General features: G+C 44.2%; 2 protein-coding genes across 6 annotated transcripts; both read right to left on the reverse strand.

Moving 5' to 3' along the window:
* Nucleotides 1–1,045: 1,045 nt before the first annotated feature.
* Nucleotides 1,046–15,456, reverse strand: LOC120640841. Of its 4 annotated transcripts, XM_039916759.1 has the most exons (7): nt 14,979–15,456; nt 14,489–14,562; nt 13,254–13,404; nt 12,628–12,689; nt 6,252–6,381; nt 1,629–4,742; nt 1,046–1,519 (listed from the first exon to the last, which is right to left on the reverse strand). In XM_039916759.1, the coding sequence occupies exon 6, from the start codon at nt 4,559–4,561 to the stop codon at nt 2,828–2,830; it is 1,734 nt and encodes a 577-aa protein (XP_039772693.1). In that variant the 5' UTR covers nt 4,562–4,742; nt 6,252–6,381; nt 12,628–12,689; nt 13,254–13,404; nt 14,489–14,562; nt 14,979–15,456; the 3' UTR covers nt 1,046–1,519; nt 1,629–2,827. The 4 variants fall into 4 exon arrangements, with proteins under 4 accessions (XP_039772693.1, XP_039772696.1, XP_039772695.1 ...); XM_039916762.1 differs by lacking the exon at nt 14,489–14,562; XM_039916761.1 differs by lacking the exon at nt 12,628–12,689.
* A 1,128-nt stretch (nt 15,457–16,584) lies between these two features.
* On the reverse strand, nt 16,585–19,837 carry LOC120640842 (calnexin homolog). 2 transcript variants are annotated; one of them, XM_039916764.1, is made up of 7 exons: nt 19,638–19,837; nt 19,467–19,536; nt 17,558–18,684; nt 17,384–17,455; nt 17,177–17,293; nt 17,020–17,097; nt 16,585–16,977 (listed from the first exon to the last, which is right to left on the reverse strand). In XM_039916764.1, the coding sequence occupies exons 1-7, from the start codon at nt 19,707–19,709 to the stop codon at nt 16,909–16,911; spliced, it is 1,605 nt and encodes a 534-aa protein (XP_039772698.1). In that variant the 5' UTR covers nt 19,710–19,837; the 3' UTR covers nt 16,585–16,908. The 2 variants fall into 2 exon arrangements, with proteins under 2 accessions (XP_039772698.1, XP_039772697.1); XM_039916763.1 differs by having other exon boundaries at nt 16,585–17,097.
* Nucleotides 19,838–20,087: the final 250 nt, after the last annotated feature.

The raw sequence follows: 20,087 nt of genomic DNA on the forward strand, positions 1-20,087 counted from the left end.
TTTTGTTTCTCTCTCAGGATCCTGATGTAAGTTATATCTGGGTTTAGCAAGTGAATTATGCCAAACTATTGGAGATGAGCTCTTTTTTTACTTGGCATATCTTTTTAGAAGTTGGCAAAACACAAGATTTGCCAAGTAAAATTTGGTAAACTCTTGGAGATGCTCTAAGTTACCCAGTGACGTCTGGAGTATCTAATGCTGATTGAATCTATTATCTTATTATTTGGCCAACAAACGGAGCTTACACGTTCGCTCTCAAGGCCTAGAAATTTTCACGTTAATCAGAGAAAATAGAAAAATATAAATTACTCACCACTGCCATTACGATAAAAATTAGACTAAAATACCCATGTGCCTAATTAAAAATCACCCAAAAATGCCATTATGAAAAATTAAATATAAAATACCATTTAGCTATGTATCAGTTACAAATATATACTATTAATAAAAACTAAAGCTAACAACAATCAATCAAAATAAAATGAAAATAAGAATAATTATCTGCATAATATTATTAAAGCTCAACTAATCAAATTGTTATTACAGGTAAATTATAGTTGAATTGTTTTAATTAACAATAAGACATAATTTATGATAATGAACAAGATGATGTACGGTAAAAAGTTAGTATAACCTTTAGGTAAGGATACGACGACATGCAAATGTTTAAATTTTTAATACTAGCCACGCAAATGCGCGGGCTATATGCCTAGTTTTGGTTGCTAAGATGAGCCCAATTGTGCCGAGGTATCCAATCCAAGTCATTTCCTAGTGTCCAGACTCGAGTCTACACACCTTGAATTAGGAATTCCTACTTACATAGAAACTCCATACACCATTTTTCAATTTTTTTTTTTAAAAAAAACTCGATCCACAGTGTGCTGCCGCTACTTAAGCATAATTTACTTATACCTAACAGATTAGCAGCCGCGCTGATGAGCCCACAAAGCAAACATCCAGTACTAGCTAGATGAAGCAACACGTACCAAATTAAACAAACTTTATTGATTTCACAAAAAGCAAACACGGTAATATATATGCCAATTCAATCCATATAATCAGACAATAACAGCAAGTTCAACGACAACACGTACGCACGCAGCGAACGCACACTACGACGACGTAGATTACAGTATAGTAATATAATTTAACAAGCCGATCGAGGTGGCCATGCTGATCATGAGTGGGAACGACAAATAAAACAAGACACAAAGTTTCACACCGGCAATCAAACAAATCAAAGTCACTGCACGAACTGATAGAAGCAAGCACACAACACTACAAAACACACGTTATTGAAGCATCAAACACTGCAATCTGGTTGAGCTGCTGCCACCGCTGAATGCGCCGGCCTGCTGTGGGTGGGACGAGGACGACGAAGCAGCCAGCAGACAAACCAAATGAACCTCTTATTCGGAAACTGGAGATCGACGCGAACGGGCGGGCGTGGTGAAACTCTGGACGGGCGCTTGCAATTGGCGGCGGTGGCGTGGGTGAGTGGGACGGAGGATGCTGTGGTCTGTGGAATCGACAAATCTAATCAGTAACGTTGGAAGCTGATTTGGTGGATAATGCTAGTAAGTACATGATATGGCAAGCTAATGCTGACTGAAAATCACATCGCGTACCTTGTGTAACTCGATGAGCTTGCGGCTTGGGCATGGCTCAATTCCTTCACCTGAGATAGGTCTTGATGATGACACGCTCGCGGATGGAGGCGGACGCCGGGGGGAGCCTGGGCTCGTAGCTGCCGCGGTGCGAGCCGTCCTGCTGGTCGTCCCAGCGGAGCTTGGTCAACCAGGCACGCTCCCCGCTCACCGTCACGGCCTTCTTGCCTGGTCGTTGGTCGAGGCGCGGGAGGCGGCGCAAGCTCCAGCACCCACGGACGTGGAGCTCCTCCCATGCAGGTGCGGCCAGGACGGCGTCTTTGTCGCGAAGATGCTCCAGCAGGGGCAGCTCCTGGAGGTGTAGCCTCCGAAGACATGGGAGCTCGAAACTAGAAGAAGGCAGATAATTGCGGTAGAAAATTGCCTTGAGATTGTAGCAGAAGAGGATGTCGAGCGTCACAAGACTTGGCAGCGCAGATCCACGTGGCATGACGCCTTCCAACCTCGGGCAATGCTCCAGCCGGAGGTGCTTCAGTGTATGGAAATTACCATCAAAATTCGGTCGTTTGTAGAAATGCGTCACACTTTTGAGATGAGAGACATGTGCATTCTTCAGAGTCAGCCCCAGGTTATAAAACGAATGATTAAAGACAAGCACCATCCGATGGCACCGCTGGAGCTTGCATTCCTCCAGCACATCCAAATAACTCAGTTAGGCACGAGACGTGAGAATCGTCTGACATGCTAATTGATTTAGTGGCTTCCAGAAGATACTTTAGACCATGGGGATACCGATCCACTGCTGAGATCTCCACATGACGTTCACTCTCCTGAAAGGGAGGTACGTCATCCATTGACACAATCGAGAATCCGTCTGTCAGATAGCCACGGTGTACATCAGCATAGGCTTCCAATGACGCATGAAGCTTGTTGGTTTTCACCATTTCTTCTTCATCATGTATCTTCCGAGTTGTGACCTTGCATGATGCAACTTGAACATAGAAAGATTTCAAAAGTCCAAAAAACTTGACTGAATTCTCGGTGCTCTCATTGAATCTATAAAACAATCTGGAATCACTTATGCACACCTGAGCAACTTGTGGACTGCAATGATGATTAACAGCTCGATCTGAGCATGGATCCAAGCAAAACACATCTGGGAATCTACGCAGCTTATGCCAAGGAAATCTTCTTAGGGAAGGAACGCCGATGAGAAGCAATCACCTAAGCTGGGGCAGATTAGGGATGTTGTCTGGGAGATCCTTGATAGCCGTAGCAGATAGATCAAGCTCCTCCAAAGCATCAACCTCCTTAATGTCCACGGATTCTAGCTTTCTACATCCGAGCAAAGACAATCGTTTTGTAAGAGGTGCACCAATCAATGAGAATGAATTAAGGGTACTATGACCATCCAATTTTATCTCTGTTAGCCCTAGCAGCTTGTTGTCAATCAGCTTGAGTGATTGGAACTTCCCCATTTCTTCAAATATCTCTATAGGGAAAGATTTTATTTGAGTACCTATGATTTCAAGTGTTGTTAGACTAGACAACACAGCAATGGAGGGTGGCAACTCCTCAAGGTTGGAGCACCTAACAAGTAGGAGCTCTTTTAGATAAGGCATGCTATGGAAGAAGTCGCACTGGAATGTGCTTATATTCGAATAGGAGAGATCGAGGTATAGCAAGGTGAGCTTTTTGTTTCTGTTGTTTTCACAGAGAGTAATTTCAGTATCTGGGAAGCTGAATGGACTCCTGAGGTTATAGCAGCCCCTAAGGGAAAGAAATTGGAGTTTTTGGAGGTAGCAGATTGAAGGAGGTAGTGATTCTAGTGGAGTGTAGGAAAGATCAAGAGCACGGAGACAATGGAGCGTGGCCAAGAAATGATGATCAGATTCAAGCTTCATGAACAACCTTGACTGTTGTGAGCAATACCTTATACTAAGCATGGTTGGGCCACCAGCTTCCTGGCTCAACCATTCTCTGCTTACATGCCATAATCCTTGGTCACCCACATACGAGATCCACTGCATGTGCTCCAACAGCTGAGAGTGATTTCCCTCGCAGAGTTCATCGGATGTGAGGGGCTCTACAACAAGGCTATGATATGCTAGGAAGTGTGCAGCAGATATTGTGGCTTCATCACCTTTCGTTGCAGGAGAAAAAGGCAGCTGCAGCAACGAATACTCCCAAAAAGCCTCGAGGATGACATTTCCAAGTTGATATACATCATCACCATAGTACTTACAGTGGTAGCTGTCAGTGTCCTCCCCCATTGTTTCTTGGACACTTGGCTTCATGACAGTAAGGAGGCATTGGGCAGCCCAGTGGCGGATCAACTCATCTGATGAGCTAGCATTGGCCTGGGCATCACACTCTGGCGTGTCAACTACAGTTGAATAGTGGGGAATGTGCAGCATGGCGTAGTGAAAGCACTGGAGGGCCACTTGATGCCAATACTTGTCCTCTCCATGGCCAACCGCAACAGAGATGTACTTGGCCGCTTGTTTCAGGGAATGCAGTGTGAGAATCAATATATCATCCCCAGCAAAGGATTTGATGACACAGTCATATTTTGGCTTGCTCCTGTCATAGACATCTTGGGAGGTGGTGGATATGATCCACGAAGAATTCTTCCACAAAGGGGCAGGAAGCCATATGCCCTCTGTCATATCATAAATCTCGATGGGCTTTATTGGCCTGTCCAGGTTCTGAACCACCAGCAGGTACTTCTTGTTCCATAGATGTTGCGCTATTTGAGGAGCTATGGAATATTTTAGCTCCAGGGGTGAGACTGTGTCATCCTGCTTCTTCTCCATGTCGTAGGTATAGTACCGCAGCTCAGCGTCTACCATGTCGTATTTATGTTCGAGCAGCCCGAGCTGCTCTGCCACCTTGATATGCAGCACATCAAAAATGTCGAACCGACGAACTCCCATAACTGCCGCCTGCTTCATGTCCACCTCTATTACATGGTCGAAGGGACCAAATTTCCTGATGATTATATCCCGAATGATGCTGGATAAAGCTCGAGTGAAGCATGCTGCGGGACGGACCCCAACATTCCACTGCACGCGATACTTGCCATGTCTTTCATCAAAGAAATGATATGCAGGGCAGTTGAGATATCTATTCAGCCTGGCCACACAAATAAGGAGGAGTTCGTTAAGTCCTTGATCAAACAACTTGCACTCGGTTTAGCAGTTAGTTAATCGTCTCCCCTTTTGTGCTCTTTTCTTTTATTTTCATTCTCTCGTTGAGTCCTAGAGTTTATTTCTTAGCAAGAAATCTTATCAATTAGAAGAAACTTCAAACTTATGATATGTTTGACACACTTTCTGATGACAGTAAAGATGCATTAAGTTTAATGCCGAAACTACCATATCCATAGTCATGGACATATAGAATCAATTTGTTATGCTTTTTAAATCATCAAATGTATTTGATAATGGTAACAATGAAGAATTTGGAAATGAAAATGTTAGCGTTTTTTATAAATGAAAATGTTAGCGTTAACACTGGGCCATGGGAAAGAGAAGGATTTTCCACAATAAGGAAAAAGTTCAATTTACTCCCCTCAACTATAGCCAAAGTCTGGATAACCCCTTAAACTATAACTTAATTCAATTTACCCCTAAAGTATGTTATTTAGTTTATTTTACTCCATAATACAATTTATCTTTTTTGTTTCTCCATACACAAGTCATATTTTAATTTAAAATTTTGCAGAGTAGTAGTGGACATCACAATGCATATTTAGAAAAACAAATTATAATTTTCCCATTAGTTTTCATATAACTTTGAACTTCAATGATTAATTTATTATTAAGTATCCTAACCTATCAAAATAATGATAAAAATTATGATGTATTTTTTCTAATATGAGTATGGTGTTTACTATTATCTTATAAAATTTCAACTTAAACCTCCACCTATGCATGGAGAAATAAAAAATAAATTATACTATGGGATAATTTGAACCAAATGGCATAGTTTGGGGATAAAATGAACCAAGCGATAGTTTAGGGAGCTATCCATACTTTGGCTATAGTTGATGGGAGTAATTTAGACTTTTTTCATAATACTATATACTAAAACTAGCACAGCATTCCCTCCAAATTAAAAGGACCGGCCGACAGAGCTACCACATAATGCTGGTACATTTTATCGTAAAACCTTTTGTGTAAGCTCCGGTGATACTTGAGGTTATCACAAATTGTTAAAATTCTATCACAAATGGTTCACAACTGTGGTATTAAGGGTGCAAATGGATGGCCCTTAGGCGCACCTTCAACCCTCTTTATTTCAAAATTTTGTACTACTTCTTCAGAGTGAAATCCCATTTTAGAAAAGTAGTGCAAAATTTTGAAGTAAAAATGATTGGAGGTACACCTAAAGGTCACTCATTTGCACCCCTATATGGTATGGTGCTATCTTAGTATAGTTCTTAATTTATGGCATGACAAGGTATTGTCACAAATAATTCTGACTTATGACTTATGGGTTTTTTAAACAGATGATGTGGTCGGGTTCGTTTCAAGGGTGGGTTGGGGAGAAAGGCGTACGTGACGGTCCAGTTTGTGTTAGGCTCTACAAATGAAACTAAAACCGTAAACTTCTAGGAATCAGATTTTGAAAGTAACATACCAGAAGTTGATATCTTGCAGGTAATGACGCCATCTAGTTGACAGTGTGAGAAATAAAGGATGTCATATTCTAAACGAACTGGGTTCCGGAGATGAGAATCTGGCTCCGTCCTGTATCATCGTGATAGTTCCTGGATCAAGCGTTGCCACAGGATCAAGCGTTGCCACATGAAGAACTCATTTTAGATGAATTATCACAGTCATACAACACATTAAATCATAACATGGAGTTAGATATTACATAATCCAAACAATTGTATTACGAATTTCTAGTATAAGACCCTTGGGATAAAATGAGTCAAATAGAAAATGGAAACGGTAGCTAAGCTTCAGGGCCACCCTTCATCTTAGGGAACGCTCATCCACATGCAAACTTGAGCGAAGCACGGGCCACAATTGATTCATCCACCGTCATCGGGATTGATCTCTGAGTTGGATCCTACAACTACCAAATTATCCCCAAGAAACGGGATAGGTTCATGTCACTACCTGTATGCAAGCTTTAGGTGGAGTGCTAAATATTATAAAGAATAGCCAATAGATAAGGCTGGGGTTTATCCTATCCAAGCAGCAAGCAAGTTATATCGTCAACCAAAACACCTCAATTGGCATCTCAGGTTCCCGGGTTAACACACACCTTTCAAACCATCAAGTCGATGCGAGAACTCCTCTTCTCGCACCTCAGCTGCCCCAGTCAGGAAAATCAGCACTTAAGGGAGGTAGAAGATAAGTAGCACTAATCTATGAAAGTGACGTCAGATCAAAAGATGTCCATGACCGAGGATATACCTATAATTTTCACCTGCAGGGGTTGTACACCTAACCCACTCAAATCGAAGCCAGGCAATTTGTCGGCCACCTAAACGATGAGACACTGGTCTACTATCATGAAACTAGCAGCTACGGCCACCATCCCGCTTTCCCGGGTTTGGGGTGCATCCTCCCGCAAGAGGTCGCCCCGAGGCTGTGAAGCCTCCCTACACCTGGATCCTGCAAAATCCTGCTATTCGGGGAATGTGAGGTTATCACCTCCTTCCCTGCAATGATACCACACCCTCCTATAGGCTTGGTGCTACGCACAGCTAGCTCGGACCGGATCCACCCATATAATGGATAAGTGGTGTGCACGCTTAATATAGTCCTATCACCAGGATCACTAACTCGTCCTTACTTGCTAAGGCGAGCATCTTCATCATAAGGCGTATCCACCGCAATGGTCCGCCGATGGCTATCCACCGCAATGGTCCCGATGGCACCCATTACAGGTATGGTCTCCAAACACCTCAAATATCTCAAGTATACACAAAACAAATATACCCGCAATAGGTACTTCATAGGGTGTGCTCAACTGTAGGGTCGAGATGGCGGACTAGAGGGGGGTGAATAGTCCTTTCTAAAAAATAATCGCGCTAGCTAACCGAAACTTATGAGGAATTGAAACTATTCGCTTAGCCAAGACTTCACCCCAATAACTATGACTCTAAGGCACCTCCAAAAAGATCCTACACAAAGCAAATGGAGTGCCAAGCTAGTAAGAACTCTCCTGACAATTCTAATGCCAAGCCACACAAGCCTAAGCACTAGTACTTCACAAACCGGGGGAGCTCCTACACAATTCTAATGAGCAAAAGCACAAAGCCAAACCTAAGCTCACTAGATGCTCAAGGACAAGGATACACAATCCAAATCTAAGAGCTCAACTTACTTAGCTACACAATCTAAGCAAGAGCAACTAATTAAGCTACACAAGCTAACTAGTTACACTAGGATCTCTACTTCTAGCTACACAAGCAAGAAGATGATTAGCAAGCTACACAAGCTAACTAATCACTAGAGAGCAACTACACAAGCACAAAATATAGATGAATGTAAATACAAGGCTTGTGATTTGGAGAATGCAAACCACCGAGAAGAGTAGACAAAATAGACACGGTGATTTTTATCCCGAGGTTCACTTGGTTGCCACCAAGCTAATCTCCGTTGAGACAAGCTCCAAGGTTGCCGCCGATCCTCTTGGTAGTGGTGACTCTCAAGTCACACTCTCCCACGTGGAGTGCTCACACCGAGCTCTAGCACATGATCCGGCCGAACCACTTGTTGCTCTTCACGTCTCGCTCAACTAGAGTTGCTCTTCGCGGCTCCCGCGGGGTGAGCACAATACCCCTCACAATCTCTTCTCCGGAGCACCGCACAATTTTCTTGCGGGTTTCAACGGAACCTCTTGCCACCAAGCCGTCTAGGAGGTGGCAACCTCCAAGAGTAACAAGCACACCGGCTTGCAACACGATCACCTAGTGCCACTCGATGCAATTTCTCAAAGCAATCGCACTAGAATCGCTCTCTCACTCGATCGGATGATTACTATCAAGTTAGAGCGAGTAGAGGGCTCTCAAGCACTCTCACACATGGACACCAAGTCCCCAAGGTGCTCAGCAACAACAAATGGCCAGCCACACCCTCTATTTATAGAGGGATGCCACAAACTAGCCGTTATACTCGAAACCCGTGAAAATAGAGTTTTCGCGGACTGTCCGTCTCACAAAAACTGGACTGTCCGCCATTCAAACCCAACGGCTAGATCTGCAATGATTATGTGTCAGAGTCGACCGTTAGTGCCCTTCGCGGACTGTCCACGCCCTATTGGCAGACCGTCCGCCGTTCAGACACTCCGAACACTCAAAGAGACAGCGTCTATGGACAAACTTAAAGTTTGAGGGGCGGACCGTCCGCACCCCTTGGGCGGACCGTCCGCCCTTCACATCGTGCAACCCACCAGAAGCAAAATCGTCTCTGGACAATTTCTCAACTTACCTGCGGACCGTCCGCACCCCAGGGGCGGACCGTCCGCCCTTCACTCTTAAATCCCACCAGAGACCCAACACGTCTCTGGTCAATTTGTTAAGTGACCTGTGGACCGTCCACTCCCCTTGGCCGGACAGTCCGCAGTCCAACCTTTCAGCCCAAGCCAGAGAAACAACCTCTCTGGATGATTTCTTTAAAACACCTGCAGACTGTCCGCACCCCAGGGGTGGACCATCCGCAGTACGGCCTTCAAGCCCAAACAGAGCTGCAACCTCTTTGGACAAAAATGAATTATACTTGCGGACTGTCCGCCCGTCACTTCTTTTTCCCACAAGTTGATCAACATCAACTCCAACACCTTCTCCTTTGCAAATGTGCCAACACCACCACGTGAACAACACCATGTGCATGTGTGTTAGCATTTCACAAACATTTTCAAAGGATTTTCACTTGATCTCACCACGCCACTCAATCCTAGCAACATCACAATGTTAGATCGCTCAAGTGGCACTAGATGACCGATATACAAACAAGTTTGCCCCTCTTGATAGTACGGCCATCTATCCTAAATCCGGTCATGCACTTATCTACACAACCTTTGACCGGTGAAATGAAATGCCCTACAAGTCATACCTTTGCCTTGCGCATTCCATTTCATCTTCCCAAATATTGATGCCTCACAAGCACCAAACTTCATCAAGCGTTTTGATCATCATCATGAGTCAACACTTGGCTTGATCTTTCTTGAATGATATGATCCACTCCATATCATCACATGATCTCTTTGGTCCATCGATCTTGACCTTGCTCGCTCTTCACCGTTGCCTCGATCCATCATCGCCAAATCTTGCCCAAGCTTCACCGCCTCGCGGTCCCTCGCTTCAAAGCCTTGACTTGCCCTTCTCCATTGCAACCGGTCCATCAAGCCAAGCCTTGTCTTGATCTTCTCCACTTTGGTCACATAACTCCATGTCATGTCTCATATGCAATGAGCTCCTCCATCACACTATATGAGCATAGCATCAACCCTTAGCCATTTTGTAGCGAAAATGACCTCTCATGCCATATTTCAATATAATATTTTGGTGATTGATATAGACAACACAACACTTGAACTAATATGATTGTTAAGATGATCATTCTCAGGCTTTTAGGTTCAAGTGATGATAAAGAGAAGATAGGCATAGCTAGGCCCGAAGAGCCGTGCCTACGGTGGTTCCGCTGAAGGACAAGAATTGAAGAGACCATGAAGAAATCCAAGTCAAAGAAATCAAGACAGAGATACTTTAGTATCACCGGTTGAACCGACGCTGAGAAAATCACATATGTCGGTACATTGACTTGGAGCACACCAGGAATTATGGTTTCACCGGTTGAACTGACGTTAGGGAAGTTGAATACGTCGGTGCAATGGACCTAGAAGCTGAGGCAAGGTCTATACACCGGATGAACCGACGATTGGGTCTTGGTGAACGTCGGTGCAGTTGCCCAGAGAGTTTATTTTTAGAGTTCACAGGACAACTACACTCACCGGTTAAACCGACGCAGCATCGGTTGATTGCCCGTACACGTAACGGCTAGTTTTTAAGGCGGGCAGTTTAGTATCACCGGTTGAACCGACGATGGCTATTGGAGGTGCGTCGGATTAACCGGCGTTAAGTATTTTTCTGGCAGCTTTTCTCCAACGGCTATATTTGCTTGTGTTGCCTATATATACCCCCAAGGCCGGGTCATTTGAGGTTGTTGGAGACTCTGGAAGTTCTTTTAAAGATCAACATCAACTTCATCCACCATATTGAGCTTAGTGCCACATTCAAGCTTAGAATAGCTTAGTGCAAGTGTGAGCTTGAAAAGCTTAGCGCTTGGGAGGACTTGATCTTGCGAGATCAACCTTGAGCAAAGTCTTGCTGCGGCAAGCAACCGTGTACTCGTCGTGTGACCTTCCGACTTAGTGTGGAGAGGCAACGACACTTTGTGCGGGGAAGGAGACCCCTCTTGGTGAGAAGCTCCGATAGTGAAGACGGTGACGTTGGTGACGCTTTGAGAGAGACGGTGGCGGTGGCTTTGTCTTGGTGACTTGGCGCCACTTAGCCTTTGCTTGCCGGAAGTCTTGGTGACGAACTCAAGACGGTGACCAAGCGAAGAGACTTGGCATCACACTTGTTCTTGTTGGACAAGTGGCCGTGGACGTAGGGAGGGACTTGGTGTCCTAACCGAACCACGTTAAATCGTGTGTCTTGGTGTCTTCACGGGAGTTTGCATATTCTCTCCCTTACCTCTTTACTTACTGTATTACGTTTCCGCATTTACTCTATCTTGCGTACCTTTACTTTCCTAGTTAATTTATTATGATTGGCTATAGGTTGCAAGTCTTTTAGGGGTAAGTAGAGAGTAGCATAGATAAACCTTAGTCATAACTAGCATGTGTAGGACATGTTAGGTTTATCTCATGCAAATGGATTGAGTCCTAGGATAGAAAGCGATTAGCGACCCTATTCACCCCCTCCCCCTCTAGGGTCGGACACCCCGGTGATCCTTACATATATTTTGGCAGAAAAGAAGTTTATGTGCATACAGTGACTCGTATATAGATGCTAATCTCTGAGGATACTGAACGCAATAGTCTCCGTTGAGCCAATTCAGGTTTTGGGCCCAGTCACAGCACTCCTTGGCTCTTTGCCCCTTGGCCGAAATTCAGGGAATAATAGACGCCCTAGAACTGTTTTAGATTTTTTTAGATGATGTCTAGTCGTTCTGTTTTGATACTCGTTTCTCCATATGAAACTAGAAAACGCCGCAGCTTTGCCGCGGTTGGCCAGTGGATGAACCAGTGGTATTCGATAGAAACAAAAGCATAGATAGAAAAAAATGATAGCCTTTGTGGTGATCGGCATGAAGAGAATATGTTGTATAAAATTCAATTTAAAAGGCACATAAACTTGTAGAATACTAACCATACATTGGATTTTTTTTTTGTAGTACTTTGTTTATTCATCATGCGATCATATAAATATTTTTGTAAGCAAATTGTAAAAGCATCTTAATTTGAAATTTTGCGCTTTAAAATTATTTTAGATTTTGAATTATTGAGCAACTTTTCTTTTCAAGTGTATCTTTTGTTAAAATATAAACATTTGTGCAAAGAAATTACAAAAGAGTTTTGAATTTTAAAATTTGATATGCAACAATGTTGTAGGTTTTGAAATGTTGAACTTTTACATTGTACACTTTTTGATTTTCAAGACATTTGTGTGTTTAAGCTACAATCACAAATCGCGCGCGGACCTGTGAGAGGTGCGTCAGTTTGCAAAATGATCTAGGCATCAAGCTGTCTACTACAAGCGCAGTATAGAGTCAAACGATGTAATAATGGCAAAGTAAATTTATTGTCTGTAAATGTAACAGGAAGAGCAGGTCAAATATAAGGCAAAGCATATTTTTTGAAAAGAATCAAACCTCTACATTAGTTTATCTGCGCTGGGCATTCTGAATGTGTGAGGAATAGAAAGAGCATAATAATACAGTCTACTAAATAGATAAGATGGTAGATTACTTCTTCGGTGATAGTAACTTACAAAGGTTATAGCAGCATTTGGGTTCTTGGCAAAACACTGGAGGCAGCTTCAATTCCTGATGGCTAAAGAAGGTGCAAAGGAATATGTATGGCAGAAGTGAGTTCTTATAGTAAGTCTTAGGAGGCTGTAGTTCTTATAATTAAATGACTTTGCCCGTTGAAGCTAATGGGTGAGCTATGTAGTTTGATTTTAATCATAGGCGTCTTGCAACACTTTCAAGTTTAAAAGGTAGCAACAAATAAAAAATGGTAGTTGTAGGATTATTACTTGAGAAAGTATTATTTTTAGGTAATAAGCTGTATGTGTTACATGTATTAGTTTCTAGTTGTTTGAAAAAGCTCTGTAGCTCAACAAGTAGCAAAGTACAAAGCTAGATTTATTAAAAAAATCGATGATTAGTTAAATACAATGCATAGATGGTGAATATTATGCATTCAATTGATCACAACAAAATTTAGGTGACTACAGATCAAATTTAAGGTTTAATTTTTGTTTGGTAAAGGTGGATCAAATACAGACTTATCTACATAAACCTAGATATTCAACCAATATAGTCAGGGAGACACAAGGTTCAATTCAGCTTCAGCATAAGACAAATGGGTGCATAAGCACATTTTATTAGCTACCTTCTGCTGCACCAAAATTACTGACGGTCTTCCCTCCAATCAGGTTCGGTTTTGTACCAAGTGCTATGAAGCAGCAGTTGAGCAAGCGACGAGCACCAGAGGAGAGGACCAGCTACTGTGGCTGGTCAATTGCAAGTGGCACGGTCTTCGCCTGCATGCAAGGAAAGCAGAAGCCAATCAATCAATCTTACAAGGAAGAGATCTTTTAACGATGTATTTCTACTGAATCTAATATAGTGTTTATCTCAAGTACCTATCTGTTCTTGTAAAAGTTAGGCTAACTTATGAAAGTTATTATTGATGTTGATTCATGATCGATAATTATGTATTTTTACAAATAAAAATCTCAAAGTGAGATACTATACATAGGAAGCTCCTAATTAAATATCCTAAGGTTCACTAAATCACTTTTTGAACAAAAATTAAGGAAGCATGGTATTCTAGCTTCATTGAATTAATAGGATGCAATACAGAGTGCACTTGTAAGATCTCCATGCAGCTAAAAGCAGACATCAAAATGCTTGCTGATGATATTTCCATAGGTAGGGGACAACAACTACAATAGCAACTACAAACCAAATGTCATTGAGTGCATTTGTATGTGAATAAAAGGTAAGATGACAAATTGAGCAACATATAACAATGAAAGATAGTTATAATTGGTGACTATTTCCAATTGCACAGTCTGTTCACTAAAGCCAATTCAAATGGCCATATGAGATTGATGCTTCTGAATTTGCATTTAGCTAGAATATCTTTTGGATTAACGATGAAAGTTAATTCCATGTATTTTTTGTTGGAAAATGGTAGCCGGCATATATGCAGTCTCTTGAAAAGGTGAGCCAAACTTTGTTTTCGAACACCAACTTTTCTCAAAAATTGTAGCTTTGGAAATGGTTGTACTGTACTGTGTTTGTGTTGCTGGTTTTGCTAATCAGACCCTATCTACCTGAAGAAGCTTGGTTAGAAAGGCTAAAAAGCTAAGCACTAAAACTTGTTTGCATTTTATAAAAGCATAGCAACAGGGAAAATTACAAGACATGAATGGGCTGATCCTGATGCACTCAAGCTTCAGTTGCTTTTTTTTTAACTCGAAGATACATGCTTCTAACAGAACAGACATTGTCCAGCCTGTGAGGCAACTTAGAACAGACATTGCCCAGCCTGTGAGGCAAGTTGTTCAGTTCAGATCCACTAACACAAGGCTAAATGTGGTTGTTTAGCATCGCAGGTACCTCTTGAAGCTTCTGTCTGCTATTGTATCTGTATCCAGGTGGAAATTCACCCCCATATTGTGCTATCGTAACCTCTGTCAAACCATTTAACAGAACATAATGCAAAGAGAATATTTAATATATACACGCAAAAAAATCGCAACATAAGGCAACTAAAGCATAAAAAATTATAATGCAAAGATGGTTGCGTATATGCATTTCTCCATGTAACGGCACATCACACCAGATCCAATAAAATTGGTGTTGCAATTTGTAGAACCCTAGGAAATTTATTTTGCATTTATCAAATTCTGCACATTATAATAAAATAAAGAAATTTTGGCTAGAGTAAGATATGTAAAACATATTTTCCACGGGTAGAGGATAAAATTATGAATCTAACCAAATTAATTTCACATTATTTGGATCTATAATTATTTTCCTATGATTTTCACAAATCTTTGCATGGATTAGTACGAAAGTGGAGTTCTTATTAGCTTGTACTGTTCACCTTCTAGAGAACTCGCAGGGCCGCGCTGCTAGTCTGCCTCAGGCATCCGGTCGACCCGCCGCTTACGCCTTTGGCAGCCTGTAGCGCCGCCTGGTCACGCCGCGCCGAGGCTGGCTCACCCGAAGCCCCACGCCCACGCAGGGTTGGCTGCGGCTGCCGTGCATGCGCCCCTAGCCCGCTCCAGGGCGGACGGAGCTGCCACGCTCGCACCCTGCTCGCGCCGAGGTCGCCGGGAGCCGGGGGGAAGTGGCCAGCAGTGGCCACCGTCTCCGCCGCTCGCGCCGGCAAAGGAAGGGGGAGGGAGGAGGGCCGCACCGTCTAGGGAGGGGGGAGGGATGAGGGACGCGCCGTCCCGAGCCGGCCATGGCCGCCGTCTCCGCCACGCTGGAGGTCCGCTCCGTGCCATGGCCGCCGCGCTCGAGCGCGCGCCGTCGCCGCCGCCTGTGCTCCTCCGCTCCCGCCGTCCCTTCTCTCTCTCCAGTGAGCTTGGGCCGGGGCGGGTGAGGCCTCGCGGCGCGCGGCCGGCTCATGGGGCGCGCGTCGGTGGCCGGCGGGAGGGTGGTGGACTGCATATTGATTGCATAAAATGTTAGGGGCTTATTCGAAAAATGTTTTGAAAGAGAAGGGTGGACGGCGGGTTGTATTTTAAGAAAGTTCAAAGACTTTTGTGTAAAATGACCGAAAAACATAAGATCTAGGCCGTCCGCGCGCCCGATCGGACGGCCAGGGAATTGGCCAGGGATCGTAAGGTAAGATATGGTTATTTGCTGATTTATTCTTGTGAGCTGTTTAGGCAGGCCCAGCTTGGAGCTGTTGGATCCATTCAATTTGTTTCCAACATTGCATTTTTCGCACTTTGTATTTTTTTCAGTAAAATAGGTGCAATTAGCAGATATGGGTCTAAAATTTAATTTGATTAAAACCCTGCTCGCACGGTAAGGTACAGTGATGAAATAGACTGTATGAAATCCTTTGCAACTTAAGTAAAAGAAAAAACAAAATATATACACTAATTTCTAGATATTAGACAATGATTGGCGCCGGACAGAGTTCATCCTGCCGACTGAGATGACGACGACCTGTAAGGTGCATTTTCAAGCCATTCACTCACACTGCTAACTGGAAGACTCATTTTCAACCCATTCATTCATTCACACTGCTAAGTGTGAGTAGCATTTGCACACACTGAAGATCACGAGGAAAAGACTTTCCGCTGGTTCAGCTAACTTTTTGTCAATTTTCACTTTTAGATGGATTCACCATTGCAGTATAATTGCCTCCGTTCGGCAGGCTGGAGTTGGAGTTGTGTGAGAAAAAAATACTATTGCCTGATTGGTGGCTCCAGACTGGCGCTGGAGCAGTGTGAGAGGAAAATACTATAGGACTGGAGGCTAGTACACCAACAGAACACGGTGATTAATTTAATCTAATGGAACACCCAGGCAGCAACCTGCTGTCAAGCATTCAGTTCAAACCTTGCTGCTGTCAAGCATTCAGTTCAAACCACTTGATCCCCTGCTGAAACTTTTGGTGAATCCAAAACACATCAATCACCCAAACAGTAGCAAAATTTTCGGTGGACCAGAATGAAAAGACAAATATCACCTAACTAAAAATATAACGATGCATTCACCTTTCTGAACAGTTGTAAAATCTGAAATGTTCCTTCATTCGATCTACTAGAAAACAATCACCTGTCTGATTCAAAGCGATTATAAAATGTCAGGCACAGCACACAAACGACAGACACCAACTAACTTCTACTGCTCGTGAAGGGTCCTTCCTGATGGTCTAACCATGTAAACAACAAATCATCAGCTGGGAAGCAGCAGAGGTGACATGACGCTCCTATTATACACTCAAAATATTAAGAGGCAAGTTCTCAAAAAAAGCAGGTGCCAGAGGGGCCAAACACGTCAAAAATAAGGCTCTATGTCTCCCTTCGGGACCTCCGGCGTGGCGCTGCGGTCTCCTCCTTCTCGTCCTCCTCTTTCTCCACCTTGTCGCCGGTCTCCTCCTTCTCGTCGTCCTCTTTCTCCACCTTGTCGCCGCTGCTTCCAGCACCATCAGTCTCGGTGGCCTTGGGCTTCTTCGCCTCAACTACAGGTTTCACTGGAGCCTGCAACAAGCAATTGTGGGTTGAGCTTCTCTTCATATTCAGGATGAAGAGGGCAGTAAAACAATTGGGAAGAACTTACAGCAGGCTTCTTGCCACCAAACAGGATCCTGAAGAGCACGGTCACAAAGACGACAACAACCGAAACCAAGATGCCAATAGTGATGTTGGGCTGCTTCTCTCCCTTCTCAATCACATCCTGAGAACATGATAGGGTGAACATGTCATTTTCTAGACAACACATTAAGATGTTTGACAGGAGAGGTTAGCAAATATTTCCAGAACTCACAATGATCTTGGTCTTGTAGGGTGCCAAGAACCGAACATCAGCAATCTTGTATAGGATGTCAAAAACCTTCTTCTGCAATGCGGTGGCAAATCAAGTTAGTGATAAAATGGAAACACAATCCAGTAAAGAAATTAACAGTAATAATGATTGTAAACAACCAGAAGACAGGATTACCTGGAACTCAGAAAGACCATCTGCAGCAGCAGCAGCCTCCTCAGCCTTCTCCTTTTCCTTCTCAACTTCGTACTTGGGCTTCCAGGTCTTCTCTAGGATGAAGGTGGCAACCTTCTCATCATCAGCAATCAAAATATTGTCAAACAGGATGCCATCCTGCATCGTCCAGATCTCAATTCCAACAGCAGCAATTGGATCAAAGTCAGGCTTGTCAAGTTCAAAGTACTCAGGGTTGGGGATCTCCTGAGGCTTCCAGATTCCCTTGTAGTTGGGGTTGTCAATCAGGGGTGCATGCCACTTGCCCTTGTAAGCTGGGTTCTGCTTCATTGGCCTCTTCCACTCACCACATCCAGGTGCCTCTTCACACTTAGGGTTGTCAATCTTTGGTGCCTCCCATTCACCATCCTCCTCATCATCCCAGTCCTCAGGCTTGCTTGCCTCGGGATCATCAATCTCCTCAGGCTCGTCATCCAGCCATCCCTCAGGCTTGGTGGCTTCCACATCCTCAATTTCCATCGGGGCATCCTCATCCCAGTCATCAGGCTTCACTGCATTCGGATCAGGGATTTTAGCTCTCTCATCCCAATCCTCTGGCTTCTTGTCATCAGGGTCTGGAATGGTCTTGGATGGGATGAGCGCTGGCTCAAAATCATCAGCAGACAGGAAGTTTGCCTTCTTCTTTTCCTCCCCATCGATCAAAATTCTCACCTCATTGTCTGGCTTCATGATAGCCGTGTAGACATGTGACAGCTTGTCATATGGGACAGAAGGCGGAAACTTGAGGTGATGCTCAACATACTTTCCAGTCTTGGGGTTCTTGTGCTTAAGGATGAAATGCACCTTGTTGGTTGACCCACACTTGTCTGGACCAAACATGATAGTGTATGGAGTCTCATTATCAAACTCCTTGGCATCCCATCCAGCCTCCTGAGGGCGGATGTACTTAATATAGGCACCTCCACACTCAAGGCCATTCTGGAGCCTTACTTCAAACTGCAGGACTACTGTCCCATCCTTCAAAGTAACTGGCTCCTCAAGCTCCTTGATTATGGCATATTTCCTGGCCTTCTCACTAACAAGGAGGCCATAGTCCTCATGCCCATCACTCTTGGCACGCTTCCATACACCTGCAAACCAGAGTATGTCAATTCTTAGTCGATGACACTGGTACAATGAAAAAAAATAACGAACAGAAAGATATGACCAGGGAATAACGTTCAACAGACAAATACCAGCAAAATGTCAAAATCTAACAGACATCCAAATATGGATTACAAAGTTAATACATTTGAAGTGTGTTAACATATTATAAGTAAATGTAGGTCAGATGTTGTGATCTCAACTCAGTGCATCATCACATAAAAATACATGGAATTATCTATAATATCTCTCCATGACACAGGCTTATCACACAAATTCCATATTTGAAATCACATGGCCATATCAACACATCCTGAGAGTGTCAGAAAAACAGTTCAATTAAGCACACCACATTATCATCGGAACAATGGGCGCACAAACAGCCGGTCACTATAATGATCCTATAGCTTCCTATCCTACCAGCCAAAACACGCTGTGCTAGGTTATCAGCTCAGTGTATCAAGAAAATAATAAGGTACAAACTCTGCATCTAGGGCGGGTCCTGCCAGCAAGGCACATCTAATGATCTAATCTGACTAGAGCTCATACTTGACTGACACTAGCATTCAAACCAAACCACCGTACACACACCCGTGGATCTCACAAGCAATTGCGCGATTTACTTATCGCTCCTAATTTACGACACCAACAACTAAGATCTCACAAGAAGCCGCCCCAAAACACCTACTAAACCCCCGGATCTGGCACCGATCGAGCCAACCACAACAAGCTCGCACGCGAGGGGAGAGAGGTAGATGCGCGCGCATACCTTGGTACTCGTCCTTCTTGGAGACGACCCACCTCCCCTCGAAGTCCTCGTCGAACGACTCGTACAGCAGCTGCAAGCAACACCATCAGAACCCGCACGAACCATTACAAATCTCGCCCCCATAATTCCAAGGAAAAAAATAAACAGCCTCTATTGGTTCGCTAAGATTACCGGGTCGGAGGCGCGGATCTGAACGAGCAGCGCCGAGACGAGCAGCAGCAGCAGCGCGCGCCCTCCCATCATCCTCTCGCTCCCGATCTCCTCGGGCCGGGGAGTTTCTCGAAACCTTCCAACCAGAGCGAGCGAAGGCGTCCGCGAGGGGGAGAAGGGGCGAGGGGGGTATTTGAAGTGGGCGCCGCGGAGCGGACGGACGGCTGAGATTGGGCGACGGGGAGACGGGACGGTGGGGATCGGCCGATCCGGCTGGCGGGGCCGGCAGTTGCGAGGAAAAGGCCGTCGCGTGACTTGTTCCGGCCAATGGGAGGGTGCGGGACGTGGTGGCAGCCAATGGGAAGCTGCCACGTCCGGCTCGGGACGCCTTGGTGGTGTAGGACGCCACGTCGGCGCGCTGTGTCAGCCGCCCCCACGCACACGCTGAAGTGCCTGGTTTGTTTTCCAAGA

Source organism: Panicum virgatum, chromosome 7K (genome assembly GCF_016808335.1).
Source record: "Panicum virgatum strain AP13 chromosome 7K, P.virgatum_v5, whole genome shotgun sequence".
Taxonomy (NCBI): Eukaryota; Viridiplantae; Streptophyta; class Magnoliopsida; order Poales; family Poaceae; genus Panicum; species Panicum virgatum.

Bases quoted from the DNA above. Each gene is read 5' to 3' on its own strand.
- LOC120640841 (XM_039916762.1), bottom strand. From the start codon at position 4,561: ATGAAGCAGGCGGCAGTTATGGGAGTTCGTCGGTTCGACATTTTTGAT.
- LOC120640842 (XM_039916763.1), bottom strand. From the start codon at position 19,709: ATGATGGGAGGGCGCGCGCTGCTGCTGCTGCTCGTCTCGGCGCTGCTC. The intron at 19,537-19,637 runs GTAATCTTAGCG...TGTTGCTTGCAG, and splicing joins AGATCCGCGCCTCCGACCCG to CTGCTGTACGAGTCGTTCGA. The intron at 18,685-19,466 runs GTATGCGCGCGC...TCTGGTTTGCAG, and splicing joins CAAGAAGGACGAGTACCAAG to GTGTATGGAAGCGTGCCAAG.